This window comes from Ananas comosus, linkage group 10, assembly GCF_001540865.1.
Source record: "Ananas comosus cultivar F153 linkage group 10, ASM154086v1, whole genome shotgun sequence".
NCBI lineage: Eukaryota > Viridiplantae > Streptophyta > Magnoliopsida > Poales > Bromeliaceae > Ananas > Ananas comosus.
The window spans coordinates 6,197,804-6,210,060 of record NC_033630.1 but is presented as its reverse complement, the minus strand read 5'-3'; the positions used below and the strand labels follow the sequence as shown (position 1 = coordinate 6,210,060).

The following is a 12,257-nucleotide window of genomic DNA, read 5'->3' as shown; positions in this document are numbered from 1 at the left end:
TAAGCATAACAACCTATCACTTAACAAAAGTTGATTTTGGAATATTTTGATATATTAGCTCACGTTTTGTGCAAAATATTTGAAGAAACTAGTTAAATTCATGTTGCCATCTTTAAAAAGATCAAAACCATTTGTAAACAAATAATGACAACTAGTGATCATTCTTAATACAAAACCTGTAGACTACTGAAAGAGAAAAGAAATAAAATTTTAATCTTCTTAATATAACACAACTCCAATTCTTTTTTTTATTCTGTCACAAGCCAGCTTCTACAGGTTTCAGTATAAACATTTTACCTCACCAAGTGTAACAGGTAATCTTCCAGGAACAGATGGATAGAAAGTAAGTGCAACAATGCGGTTCAAGAAGTTCAATTCACCCTCCACTTCTTCGAAGTCATACAACAAAGGAAGGTAAGAGCTTTCTTGACCATGTAGGCGTGCACTTTTACCAGTGACTGCAAAATCCTCTGGATCAATTCGTCCCATAAGAGGGATCAAAAGATTTGTCCCATTTGAGCATTGTGGGATGCATGCACCCTACAGCAATAATCAATTTGCTGTCAGATGAGATCTAGCATTGGAAACACTAGGCATTAACCTCTATACTGTTAACTAAGAAGGACGATACATGAGAATAAAAAGCATAGTATGAAGAAGATGAAAAATTACATACCTTACCTGAAATTAAAAAAAGTGCCTAAACTTTTGAAAATTTGGATTGTACTACCTAAGCTTAAGAGTATATTTGATCTAACTAACTCCCTATCAGAACTTAAAGAATCTGTTTACGAAACATTCTGTAATATAAGTATATAACAGAATATTCTGCTACTAGAAATAATAATCTGTAACTTTTTTCAGCGGAAACCATTAAATTCTAACAATTTTGATGAAATTTCTGAAATCAAGAGGAAGAAAAGTTTAAACAGTAAAATCCAAACTTCTAACCAGTAAATCCAAACTTCTAAAGTAAAAACCATTAAATTCTAACAGTTTTGATGGAAATTTCTGAAATCAAGAGGGAGAAAAGTTTAAACACTAAAATTCAAACTTCTACCTGTAAATCCAAACGTCTAAAGTTGATGTAGCCATTATAAAATGCACTATCAGTTTCAGGTAAGGTTCTTATATTTATTACTAGATAGAAGTACATATAGTCTTTAGTAAATAGGGATAGTTGTATGGTAGATATTGAACAGATCATTGTTATATTTATTACTTATGTAGAAGTACATATATTGTCCCTGCTCTCATAGTTTTAGGCTGATAAATCTATAAATGGGTTTCAGAAATATATCTACTAAAAATTTGAGTTGGATTATTATTCCCTGACACATATGGTAAGAGAAAAAATTTGTTGGTTTAAGACTTTATGTAAACAGGACAATAATATCATGCAACTTCAAATGTTAAGAGAAAACAGCATGCATTACAGAATCTAGTTGGTGCAATATAACTACTGCAATCAACAAGTTATGGGCGCATTAACACTTGGAAGTTGGAAGCAGCACTTAATACTTAAGTAATTCAGGAATATCTCTAAGATGCCCCCAAATAACTTAGACACAACAAGGCAGCAGCTATTTAAGCACAAAAAGAACCATAGGAGACAAAGCATCGTTTTTCGAAATCTATACATAATGAGTAATTAATTTGAAAAGAACATGATACTTTGCCACATGCAGGCTAGAGGATAGACTACAAAAGTAAGAAGAAAACCTCAAGAACCAATTTAAGCCCATCTAAACTGCATCCAACTCTAACATCTACAGCTCCTGGATATGATGAATCCTCTGCACCGTGAGAGACTGTTAAAAGAATCTGGCAGACATGGCAAGGCTCTGCAAGAAAAATAAATAGTTCGACAACATCTGCAGCAGGCGGACATACCTGTTAAAGAACAAATCCTCCACATCAAGAGGCAGCATATAACATAACTATGAATATAAGATTGAAAATTAGAGGGGGAAAAAAAGAAGAGTTGCCGCATGCTGGAAACAATCTATTGCTTTACAGAAGGGATTCATACCCAAATCAGGTCTTTCTTCTTGTAACTGAGAAGGTTTGAACCACTGTCAGCATTGGGGAAGACACTTGGAACAGGTTTCAACAAGAACCCAGATGGCCGTGATAATACCTGAATATAATCAACAAGCAAAATGAAACTATTAAGAAAAAATTCCGAAAGCTCAATGAGGTCGAAGCCGAAAGAGCAAGTAAACAGCTGAAATAGATCAATACCAAATGAGATGTCCTCTTCGCTAGAAGTTGAATCATGTAATGATCATTGATAAAAAGATAATGCAAGTTTCAACAACAAAAACTATCGGTAAACAAAGATCTAAATGGAAAATATAAGGTTGACATATTTAAAACTGATGCCATATTCTGCCAGCAGTGTAAATATTAAAAATATTCCCTGGAAAACTGAATTAGCAACATTTGTGTGCATAGGCCTTTTTTTCCCAATTTGACAACATTGTAGATACTAGATAATTCTTACTTTATTTATTTGCTTTTACTTCACCGATTAAGACTTTAAAAACCAATAAAAAGCACTAATATGAGTAGAATAGTCCAGAATGATAAGTCGTCCTGAGAAAATTTACTTGTTAAAAAGGAAATCAATGGCTGCTATAAAATCTTTAGGATGCGCAGTTCCAGCATTTATATAATAATGCATGCGCAGATTAGTAGGATTATTATACTAATTGTGAGGATTGAGATTTTTCCCCTATGTATGTTGGACATCTTCTTAAATGTTATCGTGTGTATTTTAACTTTATGCTTGGCCGCTAAATTTCAGCGAAAAAGGATTTAAAATAAAGTTTTTACGCATTTATTACTTTTCACTTAAAGTGAATAGTAACCCGCGTTTCCAACGATGACCGAGGAGAGAGGTGGGCTTTGGGTGCGAATCGGACTCCATTCAGGGCGATCCAATAGCTCATTTTCGATGGTCCGGCTGTGCCGGAACTATTGTCGCTGACAGATTTTATGTTCAACGCACGGTTTCGAGAAAATCAGGTTTTATCGCTGAGGGGACATTTATTCTGCATTGAACTTGCTTTTGATTCACTATGTTGTGAATCAGGGTAACGAGCTCGAAACTCATGTTTTATGCATTATTTGTATAGTGGTTGTTGCTTTGTTGGGTTTATTGCAAATAGTATGCAATGAGGACCCCACGCACAGCCTCGGATAGCACGCAATCGCTGTTGGCAACCTCTTGACTGAACGTCAAAGGTCCGGGAGCCATTGCGAAGTGGAAATGGGGTCCCACGGCGTCGTTTGGCGGAGAATCGCCGATCGGACGCGGTTTATGTTGCGATTTTCGCACGTTGGTCATTTGAATGCCCTAGAGACCCCGCCAAGCCTTGTTGGCTGATTGCTACCACCATCTTCGAAGTCCGAAGGTGATGGATGAGCAGCAAAGGGGTTTCAGTGCGTTTTTCGGCGAAATCACCGATAGAAAGTGAGTTCGCTTCCCGATGAGTTTCCGGCTACGTGGTCGCCCCGGGAATCATCGCCTAGCCCCGTTGGCTGGCCACCAAGGTCACCTCGTGTGTTCGAAGGCGACAGGTGAGCGGCAGAGGCTTCCGATGCCAAAGTGGACATTTCCGAAAGCCCAGAGCGAATAGCCGACCGACGATGATCGAGTTGACCTTGGTGCTTGTGTTCGCTGCCTAGACACTCAAATGGATGTGTTTCAGGGCAACGGGTGACTCACGGTATGAGTCGATGTGTTTCGAGAAATTTCGTGGGTCCCGAGGGCATCCCGATGCGTTTTGGAGATTCCCAACGAGTTTTGGGAATTGGTTTTGGGAAACCGATTCCGCAGATGGTTTTGGGTTTGTGAGTATTGTGTTTTGAGTCACGTTGATCAGATCCTGACTCGGTGGGCCTATCGTAGGTCCGGTTGACATCCCTCGTCTCGCAATAGCTAGCCGCGGCGATGGACACAGGTGGGTACTTCGATCCGAAGTCGGTTCAATGGTGCACGCTCGGTGATGTTCCCTTCATCTCTATCCTTTATTGCTTACATATACTTGTCTATCCAGTACTCGAGCCTTTCATCACATGACTTCGACCTTGCTCTACTTAGTGTATTCTCTCTTGCATTCATGACTTAGAGTAGAGCGGTAGTGACATTGATATACACATTCTAGTTGACCTGAATGGTGGTGCCTGTATACCCCTTGTGACATGGACATCATACCTACTAGTTGACCTGAGTGGCCGGTACTTGTATACACTTGAGAAGATGTTGAGTAGTCCCATCCCAGTTGACTTGATGGTCGGTACTCGTATTCCCTTACAGTTTGATGACCTATTGGTCAGTATGCCCCAAGGGGCGGAGATTGTCGGCCATTCGCCGACGGTTAGCTATTGATCATATTCGCATCGATCACCACAGCTCGACAGTATTTCACGAAGACCAGCTGTCTGATCTCGCGCGGGAGGGTGTTCTTTTCCGGAAAAGAAGTTGGTTGCAAACCCGTGCAGAAGCTTATGATAGGGTTATATGCCATTTAGAGCGGCGTGGCACTTGCCTGAGGTCCTTGGACCGACACGACGGCATAGATTGGGTACATTTGGACTTTTTGTCCGATTGACGCATATAGCTACAGACTACAGTAGTGGTTGTTGCGTGCTTGCTTACAGTTCTTTTGTTCGTTACACTTACATTGCTACTGTAGACCTTTCTTTACCTATACTTGGTTACCAGTGAGTACACTTGCCTTCGTCGGCTTACGGTACCCACTGGGAGGGGGAGACGTGTTTATATGTTCTCACCCCCCACTATTTTTCAGGTGACGCGGATGAGATTGGTTGGGACGCAGCGTACGGCCGTAGTTAGTAGGCGGTCATAGAGGTCTTGATCTATGGTATATGTTCTGGATCACTTCATACATAGTATTAGATATATATGTGATACAGTGATAGTATAGTTCACCCCTACACTTGTTAGTAGATGTTAGATGTGGTTCAGTTAATACGTCATACTTGCGGATTTTTGGATGATGTATTTATGAGTTTTGGATATTCATGGTTTGGGATTTCCGTGGCTTTTAAACACTTGTAGTTTTGGACTCAGTTTTCGAATGTTGGTTTTCTACCCCTCGTGGTAGCATTTTTAAAATGAAGGCTCCTATGTGGGGAACGATTTCAAGTGGTTTTCTTGTGGCTTTTCGAAAGTTAGAATTGCAAATAAAGTCTTCGTGTGGGAGACATTTGGAACTAATAGGATATATGTGAATGAACGTGAATGGATGTTCTAAGGATCGTTAGCTGTGTGATGCGGAATTAGTGATCCTTGTACATCTTATATCATTGTGCGTGCGAGTGGAAGTCTGGTTGTTAATTGTATATGTGTTACGCCCTACAAATACAGGGGAGATTCTGTCCGTTTGTTTCGAAAATTTTCTGTATTTGTGACGAGTCTGTTACACCCCTGTGTCAAGGTCAAAAAAAAGGGCAGTTTTCCGCTAACTCTAATTTATAAAAATAACCCGATTTCAATTGGATTTCAAAAAGGGACCCCAGGGCATGACACTAATGTAGCAAGATGGGCCCCTCAGCCCAGGATGCAATTCATGGACTTGAGGGTGATGTTCTGAAATTTTTATGGAAATGAAAATGGTGCAACCATAAAAGTTTTGTTCGGATCATTATGCCTTCAGGTAAGGTACATTGAAAAGATCATAACTAATAGGGAAGTGCTCACATGATAAACTAACTTCAGGAAAGAAAATAAGCATTTGTTGGATAAGAACCTCAGAGATTTGCATTTCAACGATAGACAAAGATAAATCATCTCAAATAGCATAAAAACAAAGTAAAGAACAGAAGAAAAGAAGAGAGACAGCAGCAGCAATCCTTTTCCCTAGTAATTCTTCTTCTGTTATTACATCAAAAGGAGGAAAATATTGCTAGCCTACATATGAAAGATTTTTGCCTTTTGTCCTTGAATATTTAATGAAATCAACTTGAAAATAAAATCAACAAAAAAAAAATGCCAAGAACGAAATATTTCCGGTACATGCTTCTGTTTACAAAGCCAGTAAATGACATAATTCCTTCTATGTGTACAACTTCGGGTAAAACCTGGTAAAGTACCTAACTAGCTTGCCTTTAGCACTAATCGTATAGCTAATTTATCAAGAGTGCTACAAATCCTCTGAGAAAATTGAGATTATCAACCTAATGAATCAAGAAAAGAAAATTGGTCATTCCATGCTATTTCCACATCTTTGACTGCTCTAGAATTTTTCACTAGCCTTTTATGTTACAGTAGAAATCTTTGTTATCATAAGCAAAATAGTTTAAGCATGAGTATGACATTTCAAATCATCAAAATCACAAAAATGCTTACACGTGAAAATATTAGTTTCACCTACTTCAAGAGGATGAAGAGAAATCGAGGGAAGATGCTTGAAGAGCCTTAACCCAAGAAACATCTCCAACTGCTTTTGACGAGAACTATCAACGAGGACATTTTGATATCTTCTCTGTAAAGTAATTTTAACATTCTGGGCAGCTGAAAATTTGCTAAATTTGCCACCACTGTCTTCATTAAATATATTGAGGATCTGACTGTGCATTGCTTTCGACCCAGTATACAGTGTTGCATGGATGTCACCCGCTAGCAGGAATAGATCAGCCAGTTGATTTACCGGAACTAACATGGTTGAGCTCTTGAATTGTTCAAATGTCAAATCAAATTTCTTCCAAGGCTTGTCCTGACATGGATGCTCCCAAGTGGTCTTCCGTGTATTATGATCTATATAGAAAGTCTTCCCTGAAACAGGATCAGAACGTTCCTCCCACCCAGGAGGCAAAGGACCACCACTTCCACCATAATTACCAAATTCTATGTATTTGTTCATCGAAGATGACCTAAAAACGGCATCTCTGTCCAGGGAAATGCCTAATCGTCTACATTGTTCAACAAAAACTTGAAGAGCCCCAAAATAGCTGGCAGCATTTGTTCGATCTAGAGAATCTGCACAATTGAAACGTATAACCCCATTTTGAAGTGAGCTCAAGCAAAATCCACCAACAACATCGCCATTCTGGATTATTAAACCTCTGCATTCCTTAAGCTGCTGCTGCCGTGGATAATAAATTCCGTCAGAAAAACCGATGGCCATCGTGGGTGCCTTAAGATGCTTCCATAGTCCCTCAATTGTCTCTTGCTCGCCTTTTGATTTCACTGTTGCATGCCAGTCATAATTTATCAATTGAATCCAAGTATGAGGAAGCTGTCCACTAGATCGCACATGTTTTAGAGATTCTTCAAAATGATCAACCAGAATCTTTTCTGGCTTTCCTTCGCCTTTTCTTAGTAAATTAACACAAATGATAGGTGTCTTCTTTTGCTTGCTTGCATTTAATTCAGATGACTGGGTACCATATCTCTTACTTAATCTTTGATAATATTGTGCACTTCCTCTATAAGGATCCTGCGCCGAGACGTAAATTTCAGCTTCTATGGCAAGTTTAAGTTCTGCTCCCCACCAAATAGGTATAGTTCCACGCCGCCAGATATATGAGCTAAAAGGGACAGCTTCTCCACCTCTTCGAGTGACCCAAACAAGCTGCTCGCACTCCACCTCATTTCCTGTTAGAGATAACACTTATGAAACATAAATAAAGCCACGATGCCTACATACAATACAAGGAATTGCTTAAGATTAAATAATTAGCAGTGTATAACACTAATTAAAGCAATATGGGCAAATATGAAAACAAAATAAATTGGTATACGACCTGTACTAGAACATGCATTCAGACCGCGAGCCAAATAACGGGTACCAGGATGCAATCTACTACGGCGTGCAATAAGAGCAACTGTTCCACCTTGCTGACCAGTGCCTATGAAATTTCGGCACTCAGCAAACCCCTGAAAGCAGCATATACTTCAGATCTAATTAAATAGATAACAGGAATTGGTCAAATTAGGTCAAGCATGCAAGTTACCATTTGGCTTGAGTGGACACATTTAAGCACTTTCTTTGTGCACAAAATTATGACAGGCTCGAAACTGAACCACAAGCAAGTAGAAAACTCTTGTATAGGGGCTTATAAGGCATATTAGTCATCAGAATCCAAGTTCTAGCTTTACATGGTCAAGAATGACCAATCAAAACCACTAGCAAAGCTTTGCCGAGGTACAATGGGTATGCTCTTTATTATATTTGTAAAATACAGTATATTATTATTAAACATATGTATTCAACACATATTTGTATCAATATTAAGTTACCATTTGTCTTGAGCGGACACATTTAAGCACTTTCTTTGTGTACAAAAATACGACAGGCTTGAAACTGAACCACAAACAAGAAGAAAACTCTTGCTTAGGAGCTTATAAGGCATATATGTCATCAGAATCCAAGTTCTAGCTTTACATGGTCAAGAATGACCCATCAAAACCACTAGCAAAGATTTGCCGAGGTACAATGGGTATGCTCTTTATTATATTTGTAAAATACAGTATATTATTATTAAACGTATGCATTCAACACATATTTGTATCAATATTTGATTTCAAAATATAAAAATTGAAGAAAATAGTGAAGTTCGTTATATGCTTATTTTTTAGGCCAGTTTGTCCAAAAGATGCATACTCTTTTTGTATTTTTTTGTTTGATGCAAACCGAGAGGTTGGCAAAATTGAATTTTCAAGTTTGCTTTTGTTTAAAAGTAAAACTAGTTTCAATTTATCAATTCCGATGAACTTTAAGCAAGGAAGCAAAAATTTCAACAAGACAAAAATTAAAATCGAATTGAAGTAATACTAAGATGATGACAAACCTTCAATATATGAGATAATAACAACCAACTAAAAATACATATAATAGTTCCAAAAGATAAATTCGGCTTTATCGGACTTAAAGCTTTAGGTTTGATTGTTTGGCAAATATGGTTGGTAATGGTGAAAGGCTAGATTAAAAGGGGATAATAGGATGTCAGGAGATGAGAGATACAAAAAGTGCATAGTTCACACGATTGCGGGGGATCCACGATCAACGAGGAGGGCGGTACACCACGGGTAAAACTTCGGCAGCAGGGAAGAAGAAGATGAGGTAGTGACTCGGAAGAAGAGGAGGGGTAGAAGTAGAAGCCGATCTTGTCACGAGGAAGAAGCGACAACGATCAAGTTGAGGAAGAAGACGATCTCGGCGCGAGGAAGAAGCGTCGACGATCTGGCCGGAAAGTAGAACACCAAGGATAAAGAGTGAGAGTAGAATTTTCTATTCATCCAAATATATCTCCCTTAAGGCTTCAAGAACCATGTATTTATAGTGTTGAGAGCCCTCCTATAATAAATTATTGTCTTTTCGTTTTCAACATAACACGGTCACCTAAGAGTCATGCATTGAAAACAAAGCAATTTTGGGAACTTCAAAGGTCTTATTTTGGGAAATTCCAAAGGTCTTTTTTGGGATTGTTTTCTTGTTTATTGAAGAAAAGGGTTTGGGTTAGCCAAATCAACTAAAGCTAAATGATTTAAGTCCGAATCAAACACGAACCTACAAAATAAAAAAAAATTGCATTCAAAAATAAAATGAGGTTTATTTGCTGCATCAGTTGCCCTCGAGTTGGGAAAATCTCGACTCCGTCGAGATGGCATCCTGATAGCTCTAGTATAAGTCCTCTCGAAGTTGGCGCAATTCTGCCTCAGAAATCCAACTGGAATTGGACAATAGTCGTCCAAGCCAACGCACCAAGTATCGGTGATGAGTACCACGTCGCGTCGCAGACTCGCGCACATCCAGAATATCCTCCACACCATCTACTGGAGTTTCAATGTCGGAGTGAGATGTCAAGCCATCAATATCGACAGTAGAGGGAGCCTCTCCATGATACTCGTACAGCTCGCTAACATTGAAGATCGGGGACATTGGTACTTCTGAGGGTAGATCAATTAGATAAGCGTTTTCCCCTAACTTCTTCAGAATTTTGAATGGTCCGTACTTTTTCCTGTTCAACTTGCTATAGCCTCCAGCTGGGAACCTTTCTTTCCTAAAATGGATCAAGACATTATCTCCTTCATTAAAAGTCATACCTCGGCAATGTTTATCCGCTGACTCCTTGTACTTGACAGTGGAATCCCGCAACCTCTGATGAACCTATTGTTGCACCTCTTGAAACTGTTTTAGGTAATAGTCGGCATCTGCACTAACTCTACCAGGGTAAGGTATTGGTGCTCGGTCAAGAAAGTGGGCAATAGGACGGCCATATAAAGCTTCAAAAGGAGATTTTCCAATGGTTCGGTTTATGGAACTGTTATAAGCAAATCCAGCTTGAGGTAAAATTAAATCCCATTGTGTTGATTTTTCTCTAGCTAAACATCTTAAGAGATTACCCAAAGATCGATTTACTATTTTCGTTTGCCCGTCAGTTTGTGGATGGTATGGGCTGCTGAATTCAATTTGCTTCCTGCCTTTGACATTAAAGTTCTCCAAAAATGACTAACAAATTGTGTATCTCGATCAGAGGTAATTGATTTAGGGATGCCATGTAAATGTACAATTTCATTGAAAAATAGTTTTGCAATATGTGATGCATCAGAAGTTTTCTTGCAAGGAATAAACTGAGCCATCTTCGTAAAACGATCAACAACCACAAAAACTGAATCAACTTGGCGTGCAGTGTTGGGTAAGCCTAGGACAATTTTCCAATGACTGGTCGCAAGACTTGTGCTATAAATCAGAAAGTCATCGAAGTAAACTGCGACAAATTTTCCAATGAATGGTTGCAAGACTTGGTTCATAGAGCGCATGAAAGTACTAGGGGCATTGGATAGCCCAAACGGCATAACTAGCCACTCGTATAATCCTTCTTTAGTTTTAAACGTTGTTTTCCATTCATCTCCAGGTCGAATACGGATTTGATGATATCCGCTCTTAAGGTCAATCTTAGAGAATATCTTCGCACCACCTAGCATGTCAAGCATATCATCAATCCTAGGAATGGGAAACCTATACTTGATGGTAATTTTGTTAACTGCACGACTGTCAACACACATTCGCCACGTTCCATCCTTTTTTGGTGTAAGGAGGGCAAGCACCGCGACAAGGCTCATACATTCTCTAATGTAACCTTTTTGCAGAAGTTCAGAGACCTGCCTATGTAACTCTTCATGTTCAATAGGACTCATCCTGTAATGGGCTAGGTGTGGAAGACTAGCACCGGGTACAAAATCAATGTAGTGTCGGATGTCTCTCATAGGTGGAAGGCCATCGGGGAGTTCCTCAAGCATAATATCAGAAAATTCATTGAGCAATGGTTGAACAGCTTGAGGAACTTCAGTGTTCTTCAATTTTTCTTTTGCCAAAGGGATATATACCACTGGAGACTTTGCTAGATCTTTAGAGAATTGGCTTTTGTTCAAAACCATCATTTTCTGCTCATTATTGGAGGGTTGCTTTTGGGACTCAATTGGCTTAGATTTTGGTTTAAGAAAGTAATTTAGGAAAACCAATCTAACTTTCATGTTGTCCTTTGTGACAATGTAAGTGTTCTCCCTACCATCATGTATAGTGCTACGATCAAATTGCCAAGGTCTATCTAACAATAGGTGACTCACATCCATGGGAACAACATCACACCAAACTTTATCAGCGTAAGTTTTCCCAATAGAAAATTCAACAAGACATCTTTCAGTTATAGGAAATTCATCCCTATCCTTAAACCAAGCTATTTTGTAAGGTTGAGCAAGTTTTTCAGTTTTCAGTTTAAGTTTATCAACCATTTCTCTAGAGACAAAGTTTTCAGTAATTCCACTATCAATGACCAGAGAGCAAAACTTGCCTCCCACGCTACAAATGGTTCTGAAAAGGCTACGACGCTTCCAATCATCTTGGGTGGACTTAAAAGGTGATAGGACTCGATGGATCATGAGATTTGTTTCAGTAGCATCAGGAGCAAGGAAAAGAGTGCCGCCCCGTGCCTTGCGGCACGGGGCGTGCCGTGCCGTGCCCCCAATAAGGGGGCACGGCACAGGGGGGGTCTCGGACCCCCCCCATGTGCCTCGGCACATGCCCCGTGCCGCTCGAGACATAGCGGCACGGGTGCATGTGCCGCGGCACAGTGCCGCCCCGTGCCAGCTTTTTTTTTTTTGTTTTTTTTTTGGCTTTTGTTTTTTTTTTGCTTTTGCTTTTGCTTTGTTATTTTCTCTTTGGATCCATTTTTGTTGTGGGCATCTATCACATGCCCACAGCCTTTGTTTTCTTTTTTTTTTT

The 12,257-nt window shown here is 39.4% G+C and overlaps 1 protein-coding gene across 1 annotated transcript in view; it reads right to left on the bottom strand.

The window, feature by feature from the left end:
* The window catches only part of LOC109716682 (probable phosphoinositide phosphatase SAC9), a 62,949-nt gene that overhangs the window by 34,706 nt on the left and 15,986 nt on the right, over positions 1–12,257 (bottom strand). Inside the window, 5 exon segments of the mRNA XM_020242227.1 lie at positions 298–540; positions 1,723–1,893; positions 2,033–2,140; positions 6,405–7,627; positions 7,777–7,909. Coding sequence (XP_020097816.1) covers positions 298–540; positions 1,723–1,893; positions 2,033–2,140; positions 6,405–7,627; positions 7,777–7,909 — 1,878 coding nt within the window.